At 44.3% G+C, this 27,924-nt stretch overlaps 2 protein-coding genes across 15 annotated transcripts in view; both read right to left on the bottom strand.

Annotated features, from left to right (window-relative positions):
* LOC125631630 (myb/SANT-like DNA-binding domain-containing protein 7) overlaps window positions 1-23,631 on the bottom strand; it is a 115,980-nt gene extending 92,349 nt beyond the window's left edge. The window contains exons 1-2 of one of the 2 annotated variants that reach the window (XM_048838612.2): window positions 22,642-23,622; window positions 21,696-22,254 (exon numbers count right to left, since the gene is read on the bottom strand). In XM_048838612.2, coding sequence (XP_048694569.2) covers window positions 21,713-22,254; window positions 22,642-23,221 — 1,122 coding nt within the window. In that variant the 5' untranslated portion in view covers window positions 23,222-23,622 and the 3' untranslated portion in view covers window positions 21,696-21,712. Of the gene's footprint in view, window positions 1-21,695; window positions 22,255-22,641 lie in introns of those variants that run through there. The other variant, XM_075125736.1, reaches the window with a different exon arrangement.
* Window positions 1-27,924, bottom strand: part of LRRC3B (leucine rich repeat containing 3B) — a 91,129-nt gene that overhangs the window by 46,416 nt on the left and 16,789 nt on the right. The window lies entirely within an intron of this gene.

Here is a 27,924-nt window from a genome sequence, read left to right on the forward strand (position 1 = left end):
AGCAAATGCGGTTGTATCGCAGAGCTTGGCTGTAGACGATGGATCGTGTGGTGTGGTCAGGGTGAAAGCTGGAGGCATGTAGGTAGGAATAGCGGTCAGTCGGTTTCCGGTATAGGGTGGTGTTTATGTGACCATTGTTTATTAGCACTGTAGTGTCCAGGAAGTGGATCTCTTGTGTGGACTGGACCAGGCTGAGGTTGATGGTGGGATGGAAATTGTTGAAATCATGGTGGAATTCCTCACAGGCTTCTTTTCCATGGGTCCAGATGATGAAGATGTCATCAATATAGCGCAAGTAGAGTAGGGGCATTAGAGGACGAGAGCTGAGGAAGCGTTGTTCTAAGTCAGTCATAAAAATGTTGGCATACTGTGGGGCCATGCGGGTACCCATAGCAGTGCCGCTGATCTGAAGGTATACATTGTCCCCAAATGTAAAATAGTTATGGGTAAGGACAAAGTCACAAAGTTCAGCCACCAGGTTAGCCGTGACATTATCGGGGATAGTGTTCTTGACGGCTTGTAGTCCATCTTTGTGTGGAATGTTGGTGTAGAGGGCTTCTACATCCATAATGGCCAGGACGGTGTTATCAGGAAGATCACCGATGGATTGAAGTTTCCTCAGGAAGTCAGTGGTGTCTCGAAGGTAGCTGGGAGTGCTGGTAGCGTAGGGCCTGAGGAGGGAGTCTACATAGCCAGACAATCCTGCTGTCAGGGTGCCAATGCCTGAGATGATGGGGCGTCCAGGATTTCCAGGTTTATGGATCTTGGGTAGTAGATAGAATATCCCAGGTCGAGGTTCCAGGGGTGTGTCTGTGCGGATTTGATCTTGTGCTTTTTCAGGAAGTTTCTTGAGCAAATGCTGTAGTTGCTTTTGGTAACTCTCAGTGGGATCATAGGGTAATGGCTTGTAGAAAGGGTTTTGGAGAGCTGCCGAGCAGCCTCTTTTTCATATTCCGACCTATTCATGATGACAACAGCACCTCCTTTGTCAGCCTTTTTGATTATGATGTCAGAGTTGTTTCTGAGGCTGTGGATGGCATTGTGTTCCGCACGGCTGAGGTTATGGGGCAAGTGATGCTGCTTTTCTACAATTTCAACCCGTACACGTCGGCGGAAGCACTCTATGTAGAAGTCCAGTCTGCTGTCTCGACCTTCAGGAGGAGTCCACCTAGAATCCTTCTTTTTGTAGTGTTGGTAGGGAGGCCTCTGTGGATTAGTATGTTGTTCAGAGGTATTTTGGAAATATTCCTTGAGTCGGAGACGTCGAAAATAGGATTCTAGGTCACCACAGAACTGTATCATGTTCTTGGGGGTGGAGGGGCAGAAGGAGAGGCCCCGAGATAGGACAGCTGCTTCTGCTGGGCTGAGAGTATAGTTGGATAGGTTAACAATATTGCTGGGTGGGTTGAGGGAACCATTGCTGTGGCCCCTTGTAGCATGTAGTAGTTTAGAAAGTTTAGTGTCCTTTTTCTTTTGTAGAGAAGCAAAGTGTGCATTGTAAATGGCTTGTCTAGTTTTAGTAAAATCCAGCCACGAGGAAGTTTGTGTGGAAGGTTGTTTTTTTATGAGAGTATCCATTTTTGAGAGCTCATTCTTAATCTTTCCCTGTTTGCTGTAGAGGATGTTGATCAGGTGATTCCGCAGTTTCTTTGAGAGCGTGTGGCACAAGCTGTCAGCATAGTCTGTGTGGTATGTAGATTGTAATGGATTTTTTACCTTAAGTCCTTTTGGTACGATGTCCATCTGTTTGCATTTGGAAAGGAAGATGATGTCTGTCTGTATCTGTACAAGTTTTTTCATGCAGTTGATAGATTTCCACTCCATACGGCTAAATGCAGTGCCTTGCATAATGACAGGTTTCAGAGTAACAGCCGTGTTAGTCTGTATTCGCAAAAAGAAAAGGAGTACTTGTGGCACCTTAGAGACTCACCAATTTATTTGAGCATGAGCTTTCGTGAGCTACAGCTCACTTCATCAGATGCATACCGTGGAAACTGCAGAAGACAGGAGAGTGAGTTTGTGTGTGTGGTTTTTGGAGGGGGGTGAGGGGGTGAGAGAACCTGGATTTGTGCAGGAAATGGCCCACCTTGATTATCATACACATTGTGAAGAGAGTGGTCACTTTGGATGGGCTATTACCAGCAGGAGAGTGAGTTTGTTTGGGGGGGGGGGGGGCGGAGGGTGAGAAAACCTGGATTTGTGCTGGAAATGGCCCAACTTGATGATCACTTTAGATAAGTTATTACCAGCAGGACAGTGGGGTGGGAGGAGGTATTGTTTCATGATCTCTGTATGTATATAAAGTCTGCTGCAGTTTCCACGGTATGCATCTGATGAAGTGAGCTGAGCTCACGAAAACTCATGCTCAAATAAATTGGTTAGACTCTAAGGTGCCACAAGTACTCCTTTTCTATATACACACAGAGACCATGAAACAATACCTCCTCCCACCCCGCTCTCCTGCTGGTAATAGCTTATCTAAAGTGATCATCAAGTTGGGCCATTTCCAGCACAAATCCAGGTTTTCTCACCCTCCGCCCCCCCCCCCACAAACTCACTCTCCTGCTGGTAATAGCCCATCCAAAGTGACCACTCTCTTCACAATGTGTATGATAATCAAGGTGGGCCATTTCCTGCATAAATCCAGGTTCTCTCACTCCCTCACCCCCCTCCAAAAACCACACACACAAACTCACTCTCCTGCTGGTAATAGCTTATCCAAAGTGACCACTCTCCTTACAATGTGCATGGTAATCAAGGTGGGCCATTTCCAGCACAAATCCAGGCTTTCTCACCCCCACACCCCCCGGGAACACACACACACACAAACTCACTCTCCTGCTGGCAATAGCTCATCCAAACTGACCACTCTCCAAGTTTAAATCCAAGTTTAACCAGAACGTCTGGGGGGGGGGTAGGAAAAAACAAGGGGAAATAACATCAGCCACACTATCAGAGGCTCGTTCACCTGCACATCCACCAATGTGATATATGCCATCATGTGCCAGCAACGCCCCTCTGCCATTTACATTGGTCAAACTGGACAGTCTCTACGTAAAAGAATAAATGGACACAAATCAGATGTCAAGAATTATAACATTCATAAACCAGTCGGAGAACACTTCAATCTCTCTGGTCACGCAATCACAGACATGAAGGTCGCTATCTTACAACAAAAAAACTTCATATCCAGACTCCAGCGAGAAACTGCTGAATTGGAATTCATTTGCAAATTGGATACTTTTAATTTAGGCTTAAATAGAGAGTGGGAGTGGCTAAGTCATTATGCAAGGTAGCCTATTTCCCCTTGTTTTTTCCTACCCCGCCCCCGACGTTCTGGTTAAACTTGGATTTAAACTTGGAGAGTGGTCAGTTTGGATGAGCTATTGCCAGCAGGACAGTGAGTTTGTGTGTGTGTGTGTGTGTGTTCCCAGGGGGGTGGGGGGGTGAGAAAGCCTGGATTTGTGCTGGAAATGGCACACCTTGATTATCATGCACATTGTAGGGAGAGTGGTCACTTTGGATAAGCTATTACCAGCAGGAGAGTGAGTTTGTGTGTGTGGTTTTTGGAGGGGGGTGAGGGAGTGAGAGAACCTGGATTTATGCAGGAAATGGCCCACCTTGATTATCATACACATTGTGAAGAGAGTGGTCACTTTGGATGGGCTATTACCAGCAGGAGAGTGAGTTTGTGGGGGGGGGGGGGCGGACTGTGAGAAAACCTGGATTTGTGCTGGAAATGGCCCACTTGATGATCACTTTAGATAAGCTATTACCAGCAGGACAGTGGGGTGGGAGGAGGTATTGTTTCATGGTCTCTGTGTGTATATAATGTCTTCTGCAGTTTCCACGGTATGCATCCGATGAAGTGAGCTGTAGCTCACGAAAGCTCATGCTCAAATAAATTGGTTAGTCTCTAAGGTGCCACAAGTGCTCCTTTTCTTTTTGCGAATACAGACTAACACGGCTGTTACTCTGAAAACTCTCAAAACTGGTTCTGAGCTGGAAGTATCTGTGATAGCTAGCCACTGAAGCAGGTTTCAGAAAGATTGATAAAACATTTTAGACACAAAAGGCCAACTTCACATATTTGCTTAGCTACTTCTCCTACATGATACAGGAATATAAATGCCAAACTGAAAGAAACAAATGGTTCACTTCATCAATACGTGGTTCTTATACTGGTCAAAGGTGGATGCTTCAGGAAATACATAAGTCCTCCAATAATGCACTTAATTCTGCAAAACCATACCATGAAAAATGTCTTCTTGACTTCCGATGGTGATCCGTGTATACATAAGCATTGATAGTCCTAGCTAGTGACCGCAGATGCTATTCCTTTTCATATAAATATCTAACTCTTCTTCTAAAATATGTGGTGAGAAAGGCATTGTCCCAAACTGATGTAAGTATATTTGTAACATCTGTAAGTATATTTCCCTCTGAAGAGGGATGAGAACGAGACTGTCTAGAGAGCATTCTCATTTTTCAAGGCACTCATTCTCTTCTTCATCCTGTCATGTTCAGGCCTACCCAAGCCCCCTCCAAATGCTGCAGAATCTTATTAGACAGTGAAGAGGCTACATTAAAGATGTGTACAGTTCCATGTATGGTTAAACTAGGGGACTTAGTCATAACCATCTTTTAGGAATGCATTTAAATATGCTATTGATAAATTTCACCCAAGCATGCCTGGCCTTTTCTCTTGAATGGTCATTTCCCAGATCATCATGCAGCCACTACACCCAGGCTTCCTCAGACATCATTCACAGTGGAAAAGGCAGCAAACAAGGTAAAACATATATAAGTAAAATGAGCCAGGAAGAGTAATGAGGTACGGTCTATGTTTAAGCACTTGCTAGCCTAGTTAACAGAATATTTATGAAGTGGGACTATTTGAAAAAAACAATGAACAGCGCATATCAGTTATTTCACTGACACAGGAGAAGAAAATCAGAAAAAGCAACATTATAATTAGGCTGGGGAAACTGTGCTGATAAAGTCAATGAGGTAGCCATCAGCCCACCAACCTGAAGGGAATATTCAGCAAGGAACACAGTAGTGACTATATAAAACTGACTACTGCATAACAAAGCTTCCAGAAAGATTGTTCAATTTGCTACCTCAAGATTTCTAAGTGTGGGGGAATTGGCATAGGCCCAGCGTAATAGACCGCACTCGTGACTGGGGGAAAAGGAAGCATGGTCAGGATCTGCAACATCTACCCAATCCGTGGCCCCCATGATGGGGACTGATACCAGTCAGTGCAACTGAAAGCAAATAAGAGTTGTTGTGACAATTGGGCCTACAAATTTACCCAAATTGTGAAATCAGCTGTAACAATGTTAAAATTCATATGATGCTACAATAACCCATAACTACCAATACTGATGGGAAAAAGAACAAAAGGGAGGCAGAATAACTGAATTAGTCCAAACAAAAAAGGCCAAGTTGATCCTATTAAATAACTGCTTGTTAAATTCTGCTTGTTAAAATGTGATGCCAGAAGCTAATAAGCCAAAATTAGTATGTCAGATATTAGGCCTAACTGGTAATCAAAATAATGAGGGGATGGGCTACTCCGCCCATCACTCCCTGTTTGGGTCCTTAAAAGAAAACAGATTTTATGGAGAAAGTATATAAGAAGAAAAGGAAGAACAAATGGAGGCTACAAACAAATGGAGCTTCACCAAGACGGCTGCCACCCGTTTCATGAGAACCTGGGCCTTCACCAGCCTGATCCTGTGAAGTGTCCTGACCAGAATGGGCCAGAGACGGGGAGGACCTAAGTGACACCACCATCCCTACCCGCTCCAGTTGAATTCTAACCACCACCCGGGATGACAGCTATGATAATTTCTGATACCATCAAAGACACTGTCAAACAAGAGGCTTTTTCCTTTTAAACACTGTGTACAGCTAAAGGGAAAGGGAACAAGAAATGTTGATAAAATGAAAGACTTACTTAATACTTTACGTTTCAAATGCTTTAACTCTTTTTTTCTTCTTTTCTGTGTCTTTAATAAAAAGTTAAAAGGATTTTTAATGGTGTGTTTGCCATGGTGCTAATCAGGCTGAGGTCTCTGCATACCAACCACAGACCTTGTTTAATATTATTTAATGTTGGACAGTGACTGGGTTACGTTCACATCTTTAGCCCATCTATTTCATCTACATTAGTACAACAGAGTATGTCTACACTGCTGCTGGGAGGGAGTCTCCCAGCACCAGTAGATAAGCTCCAGTTAGTGCGCTAAAAATAGCAGTAGAGACACTGCAGCTCAGACGCTCAAGCCCACCTAATCCCACGAGTCTGAACTGTGGTGGCTAGTCTCCGCCACAGCACATCCACACTGCTATTTTGAGCACACTAACGCGAGTCTGTCTCCTCGGGCTGGGTGGCTCACTCCTATGTACAGAGTTGACATACCCTCTAGGCCAATTGCGCCTCAGGACCAGGACCAGACCAGGCCCCTCCTCGCCCCCCCCAGATTTGGGTGGAGAGGAAGGGCCAAAAAGGTGGCTTAAAGCCATCTTTGCACTTTCCCCCTTCTGATCTGGTCCTAGATCATAGTTAAATCATGATGTTAATTAAAAGAAGGCTAAAGCACAGGAAAACAAACAACAAACTCAAGGTATATAATGACAATTTGTGAAATAAGGAATCTAGAAGGAAAGAAACCAGCAGAGCAGAGGCTGTAACTAAACAAACACCGAGGAAGAAGATCAGGCCATAAACTGATTATTAAAAATAAATTCCCTTGGCAGTCCCTGTGAATGATTTTCTGCTAATCTGAAGAAATATGAAACAAAGAGAAGTGGTTACCAATTCTACAAGTATAAAAGGGGGCAGCACTTAGGAGGCAGCAACACAGCCCTACATCAAGGGCTGTTAGCTATATAATGAGGATCTCAAAGAATCAAAAGGAAGATCAGACTAGAATCAGCCAGTAAACAATAGCAAGAAATTAAATTGGAGAATTAAAACATTTCCAGATGATACCCCTAAAATTAACTTTAAAAGGCTTGGTTTCTGATCATCAGAGCCCTGATAATCCTGGGCCAGTAGCAGTTTTTTCTATATCTAAATGTGTCATGGCTTTAAAGTTGATAGCCTTACAGGGTTAGAAATGGGAGGATGCAGTCTGACCCCATACTCACTTCTAGCTCTGAAGGCTGCTCTAAAACTGCAGTTGCCAATGGCTCCAAGATGAAGATCACTGGAGCACAGCCCATGTTCCCCTTTCCCTAGCCCTGCTTTCTGCACAGGTGGCCAAGATGAAGGACAAAGCTGCAGTAGTGCTGTTGCTCTATATCACCCGAGGCTCTCCCAATGAAGCCAGAATCTACCAGTGGCCAGACAAGATGGCTTTAAGGTCACTTTGTGCTGGCAGTGCTTCACAGACTACTAGATTTTAAGGCCGGGGGGACCATTAGATTATCTAGTCTGATCACCTGTATAATACAGACCACTTAATTTTACCCAGTTCCCCCTTGTAAGGGGGTGCATGCCGCGCCCTGCTGGATTTGGCCCCACCCCTTAAAGACTAAGGGACACTCCCAGCTGGTACAATATCTGTGCTCTTTATTTTGTGTCCCTTTCCCACCACCAGTTTACCGCTATTTACAGGCTATTTACACGGCTTGGCCTCACGCAGGCCTGATCAGCAATAGAATAGTAGGATCCTTCCTCCCTCTGAGTCTGTCCTTTCCCTCCTGGTCTCTGTCCCCCTTCTTCCACTTTCTCCCAGCCTTTTAGCTCCTACTAATGAGGCTGGCAGGGGTGAGCAGTTCTCAGGCAAGCACTGGCTATTTACCCAGCTACAATCCATTCCCCCTGATTGAGGGCTGGGTGGCAGGAACAGATTAGGGGCTTTCCTAGCAGTGCCCTGCCACACCCCTGTATTAAACTGTATTGGTTTAGACCAGGGGTTCCCAAACTTGATTCGCGGCTTGTTCAGGGTAAGCCCCTGGCGGGCCACAAGATGCTTTGTTTACCTGAGCGTCTTCAGGTATGGCCGCTTGCAGCTCCCAGTGGCTGCAGTTTGCTGTTCCCGGCCAATGGGAGCTGCGGGAAGTCATGCATGTTCCCTTCCAGCACTGTGAAATATTACTTGTCACTATTGTTTAGAAATTGACATTACAATGATTCATTTCTGGTCAGTCTTCTTAACCAAGCTAACCAAATTGAGTCTGTTCACAGACTGTTTTTCTGGATGTAATGTATTTGTTTCTTTAATTGACTCTATTCTATTTCTCTTAGTTTCTTTCACTTTACCCATATGCTTACCTTTCGTGTCATATAAACATTTCTTTATTTCACTTAAACAATTAAAAAAACTGGTTACTAACAATATTACAGAAAAAATGTTTATACTAGTAAATAACAAAAAATGAGAGGGAATGTATGTCGAGCAAAGGAAATATAATTAACAAAAATGGAACAAGTAATATGAATTATTTTGACCCTTCAATTAAGTTCCAGCCAAAACATTTCCACAGGGTATGTCTACACTATGGAATAAGGTCGAATTTATAGAAGTCGGTTTTTTAGAAATCGGTTTTATATATTCGAGTGTGTGTGTCCCCACAGAAAATGCTCTAAGTGCATTAAGTGCATTAACTCGGCGGAGTGCTTCCACAGTACCGAGGCTAGAATCGACTTCTGGAGCGTTGCACTGTGGACAGCTATCCCACAGTTCCCGCAGTCTCCGCTGCCCATTGGAATTCTGGGTTGAGATCCCAATGCCTAATGGGGCTAAAACATTGTCGCGGGTGGTTCTGGGTACATATCGTCAGGCCCCCCTTCCTTCCCTCCCTCCGTGAAAGCAAGGGCTGACAATCGTTTCGCGCCTTTTTTCCTGAGTTACCTGTGCAGACGCCATACCACGGCAAGCATGGAGCCCGCTCAGGTAACCGTCACCGTATGTCTCCTGGGTGCTGGCAGACGCGGTACGGCATTGCTACACAGTAGCAGCAACCCATTGCCTTCTGGCAGCAGACGGTGCAGTACGACTGGTAGCCGTCCTCGTCGTGTCCGAGGTGCTCCTGGCCACGTCGGCTGGGAGCGCCTGGGCAGACAAGGGCGCAGGGACTAAATTTGGAGTGACTTGACCAGGTCATTCTCTTTAGTCCTGCAGTCAGTCCTATTGAACCGTCTTATGGTGAGCAGGCAGGCGACACGGATTGCTAGCAGTCGTACTGTACCATCTTCTGCCGGGCAGGCAAGAGATGAGGATGGCTAGCAGTCATATTGTACCATCTTCTGCCGGGCAGGCAAGAGATGAGGATGGCTAGCAGTCGTACTGTACCATCTTCTGCCGGGCAGCCATGAGATGTGGATGGCATGCAGTCCTTCTGCACCGTCTGCTGCCAGCCAAAGATGTAAAAGATAGATGGAGTGGATCAAAACAAGAAATAGACCAGATTTGTTTTGTACTCATTCCTCTAGGTTACACTGCAGTCACTCACAGAGAAGGTGCAGCGAGGTAAATCTAGCCATGTATCAATCAGAGGCCAGGCTAACCTCCTTGTTCCAATAAGAACAATAACATTTCTTATTGGAACCCTCCATGAAGTCCTGCCTGAAATACTCCTTGATGTAAAGCCACCCCCTTTGTTGATTTTAGCTCCCTGAAGCCAACCCTGTAAGCCGTGTCGTCAGTCGCCGCTCCGTCCGTCAGAGCAACGGCAGACAATTGTTCCGCGCCTTTTTTCTGTGCGCACGCCATACCAAGGCAAGCATGGAGGCCGCTCAGCTCACTTTGGCAATTAGGAGCACATTAAACACCACACGCATTATCCAGCAGTATATGCAGCACCAGAACCTGGCAAAGCGATACCGGGCGAGGAGGCGACGTCAGCATGGTCATGTGAGTGATCAGGACATGGACACAGATTTCTCTGAAAGCATGGGCCCTGCCCATGCATGCATCGTGGTGCTAATGGGGCAGGTTCATGCTGTGGAACGCCGATTCTGGGCTCGGGAAACAAGCACAGACTGGTGGGACCGCATAGTGTTGCGGGTCTGGGACGATTCCCAGTGGCTGCGAAACTTTCGCATGCGTAAGGGCACTTTCATGGAACTTTGTGACTTGCTTTCCCCTGCCCTGAGGCGCATGAATACCAAGATGAGAGCAGCCCTCACAGTTGAGAAGCAAGTGGCGATAGCCCTGTGGAAGCTTGCAACGCCAGACAGCTACCGGTCAGTTGGGAATCAATTTGGAGTGGGCTAATCTACTGTGGGGGCTGCTGTGATGCAAGTAGCCCACGCAATCAAAGATCTGCTGATATCAAGGGTAGTGACCCTGGGAAATGTGCAGGTCATAGTGGATGGCTTTGCTGCAATGGGATTCCCTAACTGTGGTGGGGCCATAGACGGAACCCATATCCCTATCTTGGCACCGGAGCACCAAGCCGCCGAGTACATAAACTGCAAGGGGTACTTTTCAATAGTGCTACAAGCTCTGGTGGATCACAAGGGACGTTTCACCAACATCAACGTGGGATGGCCGCGAAAGGTACATGACGCTCGCATCTTCAGGAACTCTGGTCTGTTTCAAAAGCTGCAGGAAGGGACTTTATTCCCAGACCAGAAAATAACTGTTGGGGATGTTGAAATGCCTATATGTATCCTTGGGAACCCAGCCTACCCCTTAATGCCATGGCTCATGAAGCCGTACACAGGCAGCCTGGACAGTAGTCAGGAGCTGTTCAACTACAGGCTGAGCAAGTGCAGAATGGTGGTAGAATGTGCATTTGGACGTTTAAAGGCGCGCTGGCGCAGTTTACTGACTCGCTTAGACCTCAGCGAAACCAATATTCCCACTGTTATTACTGCTTGCTGTGTGCTCCACAATATCGGTGAGAGTAAGGGGGAGACGTTTATGGTGGGGTGGGAGGTTGAGGCAAATCGCCTGGCTGCTGGTTATGCGCAGCCAGACACCAGGGCGGTTAGAAGAGCACAGGAGGGCGCGGTACGCATCAGAGAAGCTTTGAAAACCAGTGTCATGACTGGCCAGGCTATGGTGTGAAAGTTTTGTTTGTTTCTCCTTGATGAAACCCCCCGCCCCTTGGTTCACTCTACTTCCCTGTAAGCTAACCACCCTTCCCTCCTCCCTTCAATCACCGCTGTCAGAGGCAATAAAGTCATTGTTGCTTCACATTCATGCATTCTTTATTCATTCATCACACAAATAGGGGGATGACTACCAAGGTAGCCCAGGAGGGGTGGTGGAGGAGGGAAGGAAAATGCCACACAGCACTTTAAAAGTTTACAACTTTAAAATTTATTGAATGCCAGCCTTCTTTTTTTTGGGCAATCCTCTGTGGCGGAGTGGCTGGTTGGCCGGTGGCCCGCCCACCGCGTTCTTGGGCGTCTGGGTGTGGAGGCTATGGAACTTGGGGAGGAGGGCGGTTGGTTACACAGGGACTGTAGTGGCAGTCTGTGCTCCAGCTGCCTTTGCTGCGGCTCAACCATACACTGGAGCATACTGGTTTGGTCCTCCAGCAGCCTCAGCATTGAATCCTGCCTCCTCTCATCACGCTGCTGCCACATTTGAGCTTCAGCCCTGTCTTCAGCCCGCCACTTACTCTCTTCAGCCCGCCACCTCTCCTCCTGGTCATTTTGTGCTTTCCTGCACTCTGACATTATTTGCCTCCATGCATTCGTCTGTGCTCTGTCAGTGTGGGAGGACAGCATGAGCTCAGAGAACATTTCATCTCGAGTGCGTTTTTTTTTCTTTCTAAGCTTCACTAGCCTCTGGGAAGGAGAAGATCCTGTGATCATTGAAACACATGCAGCTGGTGGAGAAAAAAATGGGACAGCGGTATTTAAAAAGACACATTTTATAAAACAGTGGCTACACTCTTTCAGGGTAAACCTTGCTGTTAACATTACATACATAGCACATGTGCTTTCGTTACAAGGTCGCATTTTGCCTCCCCCCACCGTGTGGCTACCCCCTCAACCCTCCCCCCTCCCTGTGGCTAACAGCGGGGAACATTTCTGTTTAGCCACAGGCAAACAGCCCAGCAGGAATGGGCTCCTCTGAGAGTCCCCTGAAGAAAAGCACTCTATTTCAACCAGGTGACCATGAATGATATCTCATTCTCCTGAGGATAACACAGAGAGATAAAGAACGGATGTTGTTTGAATGCCAGCAAACATACACTGCAATGCTTTGTTGTACAATGATTCCCGAGTACGTGTTACTGGCCTGGAGTGGTAAAGTGTCCTACCATGAAGGACGTAATAAGGCTGCCCTCCCCAGAAACCTTTTGCAAAGGCTTTGGGAGTACATCCAGGAGAGCCGCGAATGCCAGGGCAAAATAATCCTTTCACATGCTTGCTTTTAAACCATGTATAGTATTTTAAAAAGTACACTCACCGGAGGTCCCTTCTCCGCCTGCTGGGTCCAGAAGGCAGCCTTGGGTGGGTTCGGGGGGTACTGGCTCCAGGTCCAGGGTGAGAAACAGTTCCTGGCTGTCAGGAAAACCGTTTTCTCCTCTTGCTTGCTGTGAGCTATCTACAACCTCATCATCAGCAGCAGCAGCAGCATCTTCTTCGTCCCCAAAACCTGCTTCCGTATTGCCTCCATCTCCATTGAAGGAGTCAAACAACACGGCTGGGGTAGTGGTGGCTGAACCCCCTAAAATGGCATGCAGCTCATCATAAATGCGGCATGTTTGGGGCTCTGACCCGGAGCGGCCGTTCGCCTCTCTGGTTTTCTGGTAGGCTTGCCTCAGCTCCTTCAGTTTCACGCGGCACTGCTTCGGGTCCCTGTTATGGCCTCTGTCCTTCATGCCCTGGGAGATTTTCACAAAGGTTTTGGCATTTCGAAAACTGGAACGGAGTTCTGATAGCACGGATTCCTCTCCCCATACAGCGATCAGATCCCGTACCTCCCGTTCGGTCCATGTTGGAGCTCTTTTGCGATTCTGGGACTCCATCATGGTCACCTGTGCTGATGAGCTCTGCATGGTCACCTGCAGCTTGCCACGCTGGCCAAACAGGAAATGAGATTCAAAAGTTCGCGGTTCTTTTCCTGTCTACCTGGCCAGTGCATCTGAGTTGAGAGTGCTGTCCAGAGCGGTCACAATGGAGCACTCTGGGATAGCTCCCTGAGGCCAATACCGTCGAATTGTGTCCACAGTACCCCAAATTCGAGCCGGCAACGTCGATTTAAGCGCTAATCCACTTGTCAGGGGTGGAGTAAGGAAATCGATTTTAAGAGCCCTTTAAGTCGAAATAGTGTAGACCAGGGCACAGGAGGCATTTTTTAGCCCATAAGTCCATGCATAAAAAATTCAAGAGTTTACCTGGGCATTAGCAAAAACATTACTTAACCTGGTTTATTCATCCATGACTTTATAAAGTAAATGAGATTCAATTTTTGGTAAAGAAAAGTAATGAAGTGCAAAATCATTTCCCTTTAGAATGACAAGCAGAAGGTCTATTCTATTTGTTAAGCAGTTTAGAAAGACAAAGTGGGGGAAAATGTCTTCAAAGACAGTAAAGATTTTTATTTAATATTAAAGCACTAAAGCAGAAGGGTCACTCCATGAGAAACTTTCATTCAGACAACAGGACTGCATTTTGCTTTCTTATTCATGTTGTTTATAACTAATATTTTAAAATATATCTCAACTGCAAGAGAATGAATAGCATCAGACAAGACATGTGTCTGTTTTATCAGAATATTCGTTCATTGTATGCAACTAGTACAATCAAATTTCAGTGGTACAATTAAAACATGCTGGAGGTTTTTTAATAGTTAGCTCTGCCAACTTGCAGCATGGTACAAACACTACTATTCTGTATATAAAATTATAGTATTTCAGTTTTCCAAAGAACACTGGGATGCTTCTCATTCACTCGTACAGAAACTTGAACTTTATGCCTCATGTTCAATTTGTGCACTTTCCATTTTTTTTCTTTCCAAATATTCTAAACATTTTTCCTATATGGATTCCTTCTGAAATTCAATAGTGACAAATTCTTTCTTTACACTCCCACATACAGTATGCACAAACTGTAAAACAGAATTAGTCCACATTCGGCGTCTGTCAGGCACCATAGGTCAACAAAAAACTTTTTCATACCTACACAATAATCCAATAACTTCATGGTTACAAAACCTAACTAAAAGCCTGACTAATAAGTAGCATAGAGAGAGACATATTGGTAGCGAAAACATAACATACAAATATGTGATTTGAAGAAGTATCATTTTTATTTTGGTTTACAGGATTATAATATATTCCTTTTTAAATCTACAGTAGATATGGAGAGATTCAGACCAGGATTTCTCCAGCTTCTATACACATGAGACAGGACTCAAGATGACAAAAGGTTTCCCCAGTGGAAGGCTGTGGCAATACAAGCCACCTGTAATCTTCTGTATGCTGAAGGGAGAGGATAAACAGGGCTACCACAGCTCCAGAAATGGATGTAAGTGGTTTGTGAGGGAGTGTGACCAAAGCACCTGCAGATGTGCTGAGTGGTTGCAGCAAATGGCTTCTCACTTGAGAATGGAGGGATTTTGCCCTGGTGCAGGGCTAGGAGGAGATGCAGCCTGAAAATTCTGCAGAATCCCAGAAGCCACAGGGAAAGCAAGCTAAGTCCCAAGAAAATGATGCAGGGAGCAAAGCCATCTCCGGTGCTTCTTAACCTTATTGTTCCTGCCAGTAGCACACCTCCATGAACCGCCGTGCAGTGTAAGCTCTCCACCCACACCTTGTCAGTTTACCCCTTACTTCTAATGAGGGAAGATGATGTATTGAAAATGGGCATTAACTCCTGTTGGAAATGTCACAAAGAGAAGCAGCTCCTTCATTTCCACCCCCCCCAAACTGTGGATAGATACTGAACCAAGAGGTCTTCCCCTCAGAGGGATTTGCACAAGTTATGGGGTAGCATGCTTTGGATTGCACTGCAACTAGGTCTATCTTCTTCTGAGCTCCCCACTCCAGTTCCACAGACACTGTCACCCTTCCCCATGCATACAGCAAGCGAAGGGGAACATCTGCCCCTGAAGCTCCTTCCCATACACTGAAGTCCAAGAGTATGTAAAGTAGAAGAGATTAAAGTAGACCAAAAGTCTATATATTATTTTGTTTCAATAATACAATTTTTAAAAGCAAGACAAACCTCTTTGTGGGATTACAAGAACTACATTGACTGCTGTAAACATTTTTTATTAGGTACATATTAAAGCTTCAGTAAGGTAGGGACAGAATTACCTGCAACAAACCAGTGAAGCAAAAGAATGAGTCATCAGTCTGTAAGTTGAATAATAGGCCACATTGTAAATTCAGATGAAGGTAAGCATAGTAATGAATGAAAACCCAGTTAATGAAATTATACCTCTGAGAAAGAGTCTAGGAAGGTAACTGATAAACATACCTATCTAGCCTAGAATTAAGCAGTTTAAAGGGAATCCGGGGGGGGGGGGAGGGAAGAGGGGAGGCACTTACTGAAAAACCCTATGGAATAAAAGGATAACCTTTCTTAAACAAGCCAATAGAATTCTATCACAGGAATACAATTCTCTATTACCTGCTATAGGCTGGTTTACAAATTCTATAGAAAGAATGCATCATTCTGTATTCAATTTAGTAAGTAATTTCTATGGAATTCTATACATTTCATCCCTATTAACATCTGTACAATTTTTCCACAAAAGAGAAAAACAAAAAAAAGGAAAAACAACAACACAAATATCTTCTCTAATTCTGGAGTCAAGAAAAAATTACTGTTTTGTTCTTTGACTGAAAGTAGTAACAGAATCTATTATGGGTTTCAGAGTAACAGCCGTATTAGTCTGTATTCGCAGTGAGCTGTAGCTCACGAAAGCTTATGCTCAAATAAATTGGTTAGTCTCTAAGGTGCCACAAGTACTCCTTTTCTTTTTGAGAATCTATTATGGTAACTAATGACACCAGAATATTTCTGACTAACCACACTGACAGAAAAAGACTCAAATTCTGCTTTCAATTTCAGTGGTCTAAATATTGAGTAATTCCATTATTTCACTTTATTATTCCAGATTTATCAATGTAACTGTGCAAAACTTAGACCAACAGATTTTTATTTTGATCACTGTTGGTAGATTTAGATAATTCAGCTCAACATTTCAATGGCACATGCAGGAGTAGAATGGACAATTTCAGAAAAGACAGTACATGCTGGTTTCCCACCTATTTAGAATTTACCTCTCCTCCCCAAAAGCATGAATCTTTATTAATTTGCTTAGGAGTAAAGCTGCTTAAAATGCAAATCCCACAAGCACAATTACTAAATAAATCAACAGACCACCATCAATACATTCCCTAAATATGCAAACCTCACACTACCCAAATGCATTCAGACTCCTCACTGCCACAACAAATTTGTCTGTCCTTTCAACATCTAACAAACCACACCACCCATACCAAAATCCTTTGCTCTACCCACAAATGCCACACCTCTCCTCTGACCTCTTACTTTTTCCATGAAGAAATAACTCATTTGACTTTACCAGTTTGTTACAATTCCAAGGTTAGCTGTACCTTCAACCCGCTCACTCTCTCTCCGTGGGCACCCTTTCCAAGTGACAGGTCCACACCTGTCATTTTCTCAGGGTAGAAACCCCTTTTAGACTGGATGTCCTGCAGACCAAACCTAATGAAGACTGGTTTAGATTGGTTTAGATCTTTGTTACTTGTCAGCCAACACCACAACAACCAAACCCCAGAGACAGAGACCCTTCAGAATATTAATACAGATATCTCCCACATTCTTCACACCAGTATAGCACATTTCTCCTTGTTCACACCCTTTTATGATACTCTGAGAGCATCACCAGAGAATTGTGGAACACTAGATCCATGCCCTGGTTTTCTGCTGAATTATGATCACGGCACATTTATCATACACAGACCTATAGCATCCCTCTCCTCTCCCCCCCCGCCCCCACACACAGTTAAATTCTACCAAACTATTACTAACCATCTTCAGTGCAGAGCACATGGCAGGCTTTAACTTGGCATTTCAGAATACCTACAGTTCACTATATCAGAAGTGAAGCACCTGCAATAGTAAGCTTCTTTCTTCTTTTTTATACTAAAGCATCTTTAAAGACATGGGGAGCAGTACAGGATTACCATTCATTCCTATCCATGGCTTGCTCCTCCATTAAGCCCAGCCTGGTCATGTTCTTGTGAACAATGCCTGGCCTCTTGGTCGGACTGACGTTGGTTATCTTTGCATTATCTTCTCTGGCATGCCATCATCTGTCAGTTTTCAGTAGCATCCTCCCCACAGTCATCTTTTTGATTGTAGCCAACTCCGTTCCCTGATTTCATTTCCTACTCTCCTTCTAACTTCACTGGTCTTAAATTAATTTCACTTTACACCTGCCTTCTTTCAAAGAACTCTCATCTCTACTGCCTCCAGATTTCTGATGTCTGCTTCATTTAATACAGCTGCTTCCAGATCATAGAGTCATATTGTTAGTACGCTGATTTGATAAGTTTTCACAACAGTTAGCAACAATTACTAATTTGTCCAGCCCTTGTGACCACTTACATACTTGTATAAATTGCCTTGTAAGGACATTTCAAATTCTACAATAGAATAGAATAGGATAGATATCTAGGATCACAAAGTATATTAGCCAGGGTGGATAAAAATCAATGATTTAAAATTTCAATTTTTTTCTTTAAATACATTTTTCTTTTATAACAAATTTATTTAAAATCAAATTTGAAATTATGACAACCCACACCTAGGTATAATCTATTAAGCTCATTTAAATTAATTTTTTAAAAATATTCTAGCAGTACATTTTTGCTGCTGAAGTTTTAAAGAAAGTCATACCACTCGATTGGTGGAAGTCACTGACTAAGCACACACAGCCAGAATTTGCGAAAAGTGCTAAACTGCTTTTGACAGCAGTAGCTTCTTCTGCATGTGCCAAGAGAATATTTCTTCATTTCAGTTTATTCAATTAGATCAGTTTAATGACTAGTTCATTCAAAGTTAAGAAGCAGGAAAGCTTGTTTTCCCTCTTCCAATCTATTAATAAAAAAAAGGCTAAGAGGAGGAGCTCTACTAGTTCATAAATCTTGAAGGATAAGGTGACCAGAAACAATCAGTTCAATTCATTAACTACAGACAATACTTCCTTTGTTTAAAAAAAATCATTTAGTTTTAAATGCATAACATGTTTTGATAGACTTAGGGTTTTTTCCTTATGTAACCAGCACATTTAAGATTGTTTATAAGTTAAATAAAACAATTTGAAAGTGCTATTTCTGTGCATTTTAATTGAATTCCAATTTACATCCAAATGCAGCCTGACAGAAATTATGAGTAAAAAATTAGTCATTTAGTAAATAAATTTGAAATTCACCATTTTCTAACATAATAAACACGTAAAAATTAAGAATCGGAATAAGTATGTTAAGCTTAAATAAATGTGCATACATACAGTATCTTCTTGGTAAGCAAAAAGAAGTTTCAAATTTAGTAAAAAGGCTGTATTTAGTTGCAAATTAACATGTTTTAAGGGTTAGTAACCAATGAGACGCAACCTTTCTTTAGAAAAATAAACTAAAAAGTACAAATAGAAAATGGGATTAAAATAGATCACCTTGATTTAAGTTACCTACTTCCTGATTCATATTGTGATTCAAATTGGTGACTTAAATCAGTGCACCCTGATATTAGCTGTACATTTTCTTTTCACAGTATCTGTATTATGTAACCAAAAAAAAAAAAAAAAAAAGAAAGAAAATCTCAAAGTGCAAAAGTAGAGCATATCAGAATTACTATCAGTAGATCAATAATACCCTCTGGAATACCTTCTTGTGAGTTAATGACTGATGTACCACCAACCACACAATAATACAACAATGTAGATTTATGTTCCTGTTCTCTTGGAAATCCGTGCTATGTAAAGCGATATGACTAGTTTTACAACTCTCAGTAAACCTATTCCCTTGACATACACAGAAAATGGAAAACAGATTGAGCCACCTACAAATGCACAGTGTTATCAAAAGAGCTCGAAACCTAGGGCAGGCTGCAGGTAATTTTTACAGTCTAGAGGGTACTGTCAATTATTTCCTCTGCATACTCTCCTGTTTGACATCATCTCTTTTTTGCTTTGTATTTTGCCTGCTTCTTCAGCCACTTCATTTGGAACAAGAGGTCACATTTCCTCTGGAACAAAGTTTATTAATGACCAACTGAAATTCAAATAGACACAATGTATTAATTTGATGATATTCCTGTCATTAAGACCTTAAGTTTGATTTACCTCTATTCTAATATTTCCTTTTCTATATATGGATTTAAAATTTTCAGGATCACATGGTAAAAAGTTTTTCAGCTGCCAGGGTATAGTTTATGTCATTTTAGAGAAAGATATCCCACCCACTTACCTATAAGCTCTTTCAAAGGAGGGATTTCTAAATTGTAGGAGAAAGGATTTGTTCGAGTTTCTTGTTGGATGCAATTAAAAAATATAATCCCCTCCTTAAAACTTAATATTCTTCTTATCCTTCTCTCCTCGATTCCTTTGGATTTTAAGGATCTCTCTTCATCCATCATATCCTTCTTATGACCAGTTATTTCCTCCTTTTACTTGGCATTTCAATCATCCTTCCTTTCATTCTTTCCCACTCGTCTCAGTTTCTTCCCTATCTTTTCTGAGTATGTCTAGTGGATCTCCTCCGTCCTCTCATTTCTGACATCGATCCCATGTACACTAAGGGTATGTCTACACTACGAAATTAAGTCGAATTTATAGAAGTCGGTTTTTTAGAAATCGGTTTTATATATTCGAGTGTGTGTGTCCCCACAGAAAATGCTCTAAGTGCATTAAGTGCATTAACTCGGCGGAGCGCTTCCACAGTACCGAGGCAAGCGTCGACTTCCGGAGCGTTGCACTGTGGGTAGCTATCCCACAGTTCCCGCAGTCTCCGCTGCCCATTGGAATTCTGGGTTGAGATCCCAATGCCTGATGGGGCTAAAACATTGTCGCGGGTGGTTCTGGGTACATATCGTCAGCCCCCCGTTCCCTCCCTCCCCCCCCCCCCGTGAAAGCAAGGGCAGACAATCATTTCGCGCCTTTTTTCCTGAGTTACCTGTGCAGACGCCATACCACGGCAAGCATGGAGCCCGCTCAGCTCACTTTGGCAATTAGGAGCACATTAACCACCACACGCATTATTCAGCAGTATATGCAGCACCAGAACCTGGCAACGCGATACCGGGCGAGGAGGCGACGTCAGCGCGGTCCCGTGAGTGATCAGGACATGGACACAGATTTCTCTGAAAGCATGGGCCCTGACAATGCATGCATCATGGTGCTAATGGGGCAGGTTCATGCTGTGGAACGCCGATTCTGGGCTCGGGAAACAAGCACAGACTGGTGGGACCGCATAGTGTTGCAGGTCTGGGACGATTCCCAGTGGCTGCGAAACTTTCGCATGCGTAGGGGCACTTTCATGGAACTTTGTGACTTGCTTTCCCCTGCCCTGAAGCGCATGAATACCAAGATGAGAGCAGCCCTCACAGTTGAGAAGCGAGTGGCGATAGCCCTCTGGAAGCTTGCAACGCCAGACAGCTACCGGTCAGTTGGGAATCAATTTGGAGTGGGCAAATCTACTGTGGGGGCTGCTGTGATGCAAGTAGCCCACGCAATCAAAGATCTGCTGATATCAAGGGTAGTGACCCTGGGAAATGTGCAGGTCATAGTGGATGGCTTTGCTGCAATGGGATTCCCTAACTGTGGTGGGGCTATAGACGGAACCAATATCCCTATATTGGCACCGGAGCACCAAGCCGCCGAGTACATAAACCGCAAGGGGTACTTTTCGATAGTGCTGCAAGCTCTGGTGGATCACAAGGGACGTTTCACCAACATCAACGTGGGATGGCCGGGAAAGGTGCATGATGCTCGCATCTTCAGGAACTCTGGTCTGTTTCAAAAGCTGCAGGAAGGGACTTTATTCCCAGACCAGAAAATAACTGTTGGGGATGTTGAAATGCCTATATGTATCCTTGGGGACCCAGCCTACCCCTTAATGCCATGGCTCATGAAGCCATACACAGGCAGCCTGGACAGTGGTCAGGAGCTGTTCAACTACAGGCTGAGCAAGTGCAGAATGGTGGTAGAATGTGCATTTGGACGTTTAAAGGCGCGCTGGCGCAGTTTACTGACTCGCTTAGACCTCAGCGAAACCAATATTCCCACTGTTATTACTGCTTGCTGTGTGCTCCACAATATCGGTGAGAGTAAGGGGGAGACGTTTATGGCGGGGTGGGAGGTTGAGGCAAATCGCCTAGCTGCTGGTTACGCGCAGCCAGACACCAAGGCGGTTAGAAGAGCACAGGAGGGCGCGGTACGCATCAGAGAAGCTTTGAAAACCAGTTTCATGACTGGCCAGGCTACGGTGTGAAAGTTCTGTTTGTTTCTCCTTGATGAACGCCCCCGCCCCTTGGTTCACTCTACTTCCCTGTAAGCTAACCACCCTCCCCTCCTCCCTTTAATCATTGCTTGCAGAGCCAATAAAGTCATTGCTGCTTCACAGTCATGCATTCGTTATTCATTCATCACACAAATAGGGGGATGACTACCAAGGTATCCCAGGAGGGGTGGTGGAGGAGCGAAGGAAAATGCCACACAGCACTTTAAGCACAGCACTTTAAAAGTTTACAACTTTAAAATTTATTGAATGACAGCCTTCTTTTTTTTGGGCAATCCTCTGTGGTGGAGTGGCTGGTTGGCCGGAGGCCCCCCCACCGCATTCTTGGGCGTCTGGGTGTGGAGGCTATGGAACTTGGGGAGGAGGGCGGTTGGTTACAGAGGGGCTGCAGTGGCAGTCTGTGCTCCAGCTGCCTTTGCTGCAGCTCAACCATACACTGGAGCATACTGGTTTGGTCCTGCAGCAGCCTCAGCATTGAATCCTGCCTCCTCTCATCACGCTGCCGCCACCTTTGAGCTTCAGCCCTGTCATCAGCCCGCCACTTACTCTCTTCAGCCTGCCACTTACTCTCTTCAGCCCTCCACCTCTCCTCCCGGTCATTTTGTGCTTTCCTGCACTCTGACATTATTTGCCTCCACGCATTCGTCTGTGCTCTGTCAGTGTGGGAGGACAGCATGAGCTCGGAGAACATTTCATCACGAGTGCGTTTTTTTTTCTTTCTAAGCTTCACTAGCCTCTGGGAAGGAGAAGATCCTGTGATCATTGAAACACATGCAGCTGGTGGAGAAAAAAAAAGGGACAGTGGTATTTAAAAAGACACATTTTATAAAACAGTGGCTACACTCTTTCAGGGTAAACCTTGCTGTTAACATTACATACATAGCACATGTGCTTTTGTTACAAGGTCGCATTTTGCCTCCTCCCACCGCGTGAACGGATTTTGGTTGAATGCCAGCAAACATACACTGCAATGCTTTGTTCTACAGTGATTCCCGAGTACGTGTTACTGGCCTGGAGTGGTAAAGTGTCCTACCATGAAGGACGAAATAAGGCTGCCCTCCCCAGAAACCTTTTGCAAAGGCAGAACCGCAAATGCCAGGGCAAAGTAATCCTTTCACATGCTTGCTTTTAAACCATGTATAGCATTTTAAAAGGTACACTCACCAGAGGTCCCTTCTCCGCCTGCTGAGTCCAGGAGGCAGCCTTGGGTGGGTTCGGGGGGTACTGGCTCCAGGTCTAGGGTGAGAAACAGTTCCTGGCTGTCGGGAAAACCGGTTTCTCCGCTTGCTTGCTGTGAGCTATCTACAACCTCCTCATCATCATCTTCTTCGTCCCCAAAACCTACTTCCGTATTGCCTCCATCTCCATTGAAGGAGTCAAACAACACGGCTGGGGTAGTGGTGGCTGAACCCCCTAAAATGGCATGCAGCTCATCACAGAAGCGGCATGTTTGGGGCTCTGACCCAGAGCGGCTGTTCGCCTCTCTGGTTTTCTGGTAGGCTTGCCTCAGCTCCTTCAGTTTCACGCGGCACTGCTTCGGGTCCCTGTTATGGCCTCTGTCCTTCATGCCCTGGGAGATTTTCAGAAAGGTTTTGGCATTTCGAAAACTGGAACGGAGTTCTGATAGCACGGATTCCTCTCCCCAAACAGCGATCAGATCCCGTACCTCCCGTTCGGTCCATGCTGGAGCTCTTTTGCGATTCTGGGACTCCATCATGGTCACCTGTGCTGATGAGCTCTGCATGGTCACCTGCAGCTTGCCACGCTGGCCAAACAGGAAATGAGATTCAAAAGTTCGCGGTTCTTTTCCTGTCTACCTGGCCAGTGCATCTGAGTTGAGAGTGCTGTCCAGAGCGGTCATAATGGAGCACTCTGGGATAGCTCCCGGAGGCCAATACCATCGAATTGTGTCCACAGTACCCCAAATTCGAGCCGGCAACGTCGATTTAAGCGCTAATCCACTTGTCAGGGGTGGAGTAAGGAAATCGATTTTAAGAGCCCTTTAAGTCGAAATAAAGGGCTTCATTGTGTGGACGGGTGCAGGTTTAAATCGATTTAACGCTGCTAAATTCGACCTAAAGTCCTAGTGTAGACCAGGGCTAATGCTCATTCCCCTATGAGCATGGCTGGCCTAAGAATTTTGAGGCAGAGCACTGAGATGGTTCTTTATGATACACCTCAAATTGAGATGCGCAAATACTGCTGAGCACACCCAAACTGCTTAGGTAGATGGAGAAAACTTAAATGGCACACTTTATCTAAAATGTGTATATATAGATGATCTTTACATCTCACCTGGTCTCCTGCTACAGAAGTGGAGTCCGATTTCCTGGGTTGGGATCCCAGTGTTGTTGCAAGTGCTCTACAAAATTTTCTATGGAACAGCTGTCCAAATAAATGGAAGTCATAGGGCTATATGTGCTTCAACAACTGAATGGTTCAGTACATTTCAGGGGAATTTTAGGATTTATGTAGCACTTTACAAGTGTTAACTATTTAATCTTCACAAATGAAAGGTTATTTACCTATACAGTGACGGGAGTTTGTCAAGATGTGTGATCCCTATCTGTATTTCACTCGAGGGGTGTGCATGCACTCCATGAGCCTGAGACCATATTTTTTTTCTAGCAGTTTCTTTTGGTCCACACCTGTGCACCTCTCCTCCTTGGGCTCCAAACCGAGTGCATAAGAGAAGGTGCGAACCGCCTCCTTCTCCAGTTGCCTTTCTACCACAAACAGCCCGAGGATAAGGCTCTGCAGCAGAGGGGAAGGAGGGTGGGTAGTAGAATACAGATAGGGACCACACAGCTTGAAGAATTCATAGAATCATAGAATATCAGGGTTGGAAGGGACCCCAGAAGGTCATCTAGTCCAACCCCCTGCTCAAAGCAGGACCAATTCCCAGTTAAATCATCCCAGCCAGGGCTTTGTCAAGCCTGACCTTAAAAACCTCTAAGGAAGGAGATTCTACCACCTCCCTAGGTAACGCATTCCAGTGTTTCACCATCCTCTTAGTGAAAAAGTTTTTCCTAATGTCCAATCTAAACCTCCCCCACTGCAACTTGAGACCATTACTCCTCGTTCTGTCATCTGCTACAATTGAGAACAGTCTAGAGCCATCCTCTTTGGAACCCCCTTTTAGGTAGTTGAAAGCAGCTATCAAATCCCCCCTCATTCTTCTCTTCTGCAGGCTAAACAATCCCAGCTCCCTCAGCCTCTCCTCATAACTCATGTGTTCCAGTCCCCTAATCATTTTTGTTGCCCTTCGCTGGACTCTCTCCAATTTATCCACATCCTTCTTGAAGTGTGGGGCCCAAAACTGGACACAGTACTCCAGATGAGGCCTCACCAATGTCGAATAGAGGGGAACGATCACGTCCCTCGATCTGCTCGCTATGCCCCTACTTCTACATCCCAAAATGCCATTGGCCTTCTTGGCAACAAGGGCACACTGCTGACTCATATCCAGCTTCTCGTCCACTGTCACCCCTAGGTCCTTTTCCGCAGAACTGCTGCCTAGCCATTCGGTCCCTAGTCTGTAGCTGTGCATTGGGTTCTTCCGTCCTAAGTGCAGGACCCTGCACTTATCCTTATTGAACCTCATCAGATTTCTTTTGGCCCAATCCTCCAATTTGTCTAGGTCTTTCTGTATCCTATCCCTCCCCTCCAGCGTATCTACCACTCCTCCCAGTTTAGTATAATTCCAGTTACTATACAAGGTAAATAACCTTTCTTTCTTCTTTGAGTAATGGTCCCTACGCATACTCCACTTGAGGTGACAAAGTTGTATTAATTGAGGGGGATGGTGCAAGGAACCCTGATTTATCACCTACTGCAGGACTGCCAAAGACTGTATCTGCTGTAGAAACTTGTACCAGGGCATAATATTTTGCAAAAGTGGGAACAGAGCCCGATACTGCTGCTCTACATATCTCCAGAAGAGGGACATCTTGAAGCAATGCTACTGATGCAGCCTAGTTTCTGGTCAAGTGGGCCCTAACATCTTGAGGGCGTGGGGGGTGTCACCATTAACTCATAAGAAATGCAGGATGCAGCCCATAATCCATTTGGAAAGTCTCTGTGAGGAGATCACTTCCCCTCTTGTATGTTCTGCAAAGGAGACAATTTAGGAGATTCCCTGAAAGGTTTTGTCCTCTGTAGGTAGAATGCCAAGGCTTGATGGACATCCAGAGAGTAGTTTCTTGTGCTTTTTTGATGGGGTGCAGCTCTGAATGGAAGACAGGGAAGTGGATGACCTGGTTCAGATTAAACTCTAAAATTACTTTGGAGATGAATTTGGGGTATAAGCTCAGGGAAACTTTGTCCTTATGGAAGCCAGTATCAGGTGGATCAGCAATAAGGGCCTCCAGCTCTCCTACTCTTCTGGCTGAGAGGATAGCACCAAGAAATGCAATCTTGGGCAAAGGAACATGAGATTAAGTGTTCAAACGGGGCCTTCATTAATACCAAAAGCACTAACTTTAGGTCCCAAATTGGGGTAGCTTTTAGTATCACACAAAAGGTTCTGACAAGTCCCTTCAGAATCCATACTGCAATAGGATGGGCAAAGATTATGTGCCTGTTCAGCATAGGAGGAAAAGACTCTAATAGCTGTCAAGTGCACACACAAGGAACTGATTGTCCTAATGTTTTTAGAAAGAGGAGGTAGTCCTGACAGTAGGGATCAACAGCACCCCTCTGGGTTTATCCAACAATGCTGGCACAAGGTAGAAAATACTTTCCATTTTGCATTTCCTCGAAGAATCTTTCCTACTATTGCTAATGATGGATTATAGTAGCTCTGAGCAGGACTCTTCCATGTCAAATTCAAATCACCCATTCAAATACCAAACTGTTAAATGGAAGAATGCCGGACTGAAATGTCTGATCTGAGTCATTAGGTCTGTAAGAGCTGAATATTGATGCACAAACACGAGGACACGTGGAGAATGCTCAAGAACCAGAACTGCCTGGGCCACCTAGGAACAATCAGGATCACCAACCCTCCGTTTTGTTCAGTCTTCCTCAGAACAAAGGAATGGGCACAAATGTTTACGTCACCTGTCCTGACCTCTGAACTGGAAATGCGTCCCCTCTGGAGTCGTGGCCTTGAGCTGCTCGGGAGCAGTACGCTGCAAATTTCTTGAACTCTTGAGGCACAAAGAGGTCCCAAGATGGGATTCCGCACTACTGAAAGATGCTTCATGCCACCAAGGCCTGGAGAAGTGTCTATTGAGGCTGTCTACTAACCCTTGGAAGGTGCACTGTAAGAAGGTGATCTGCTGACAAATGCACCAGTTCCGGAGATTGACAACTTTGATACAAAGAGGGGTGGATCTTGCTCCGCCTCCTTTGTTGATACTATTAATTGTTTTCATGTTGTCCAACATGACTGCAAAAATCAAAGTCCAAATAAGTGGTAGGAACCATTACAAGTTTTGCATACTATGCACAGCTCCAGAAGGTTTATGTCGAACTGGAGTTAGCTGCAGAAGCCAATATTTTAAGTTTCTCATGTTGACCTGGCTGACAGTCAATTTAATTTTTCTTGTTTTTTTTTTTAAATATTCATTTAACTATTTTAGTTAAAAACAATTTTAACAAAAACAAACCTGATTTTAAAAACTTGAATGTTTAAATACATTCAAAAATTCATATACTTGTTTTGTTAAAATATTATATGTTTGCTGTTGAAGAAAAAAATCCAGAATATGCAACGTTGTTTTAGTTAAATAAAACAATTTAAATGTCTGTCTGGTGATGTTCTCCTCCTAATACAGCATGGCAAGACAATCCTCCAAATATTAACGGTTAACCTATTGAATTGGAGATAGTTCACCTCCCGATGACATCATAAATATCTGCGTCAATTACCTTTGGTAAATGAAATAACCAAACAATCATTTCATTTTCTGATATAGCTGTAAAACTAATCTGAAAAGTTTTCAAAATAAATCACTTTAAAAATGTTTAGTGTGTACCTTCTAAAAATGAAACCTACATCTATCTCGGAGTTGTAAAGAATATGTATTAAGGTTATAACAACCAACATGAGTGCACTTTTTTGTAGAAATCCATGATTAAATCGAGTCTTCCTGACTAGTGATTTAAATCAATTTGGTTTCAATTAAATCCACCCTGGCCACATCAGACATTACTGTATGGCAAGCTGATGCATAACAGATTCATACCCTGGCTTGCTGTCCAGTAACTTTCCATGTACACAAGCATATACTATCTATAGAAGGTTGAACATTGTTTTATATCACACTGTGCCATATATGACATGAAAAGGGTCACACAGACATACATTCTATACTAAGTACCACTTTCAAACCATCTATTATCATGTAACCTAGTACATGCGCCTTCACAGCCACCCTCTGGGACTGCTGTGAAGGGAATCCATGTGTCTATGGTTTGCATCCTCTAGAGTATGTTAAGCCT

Source organism: Caretta caretta, chromosome 2, assembly GCF_965140235.1.
Source record: "Caretta caretta isolate rCarCar2 chromosome 2, rCarCar1.hap1, whole genome shotgun sequence".
NCBI classification, from domain to species: Eukaryota; Metazoa; Chordata; order Testudines; family Cheloniidae; genus Caretta; species Caretta caretta.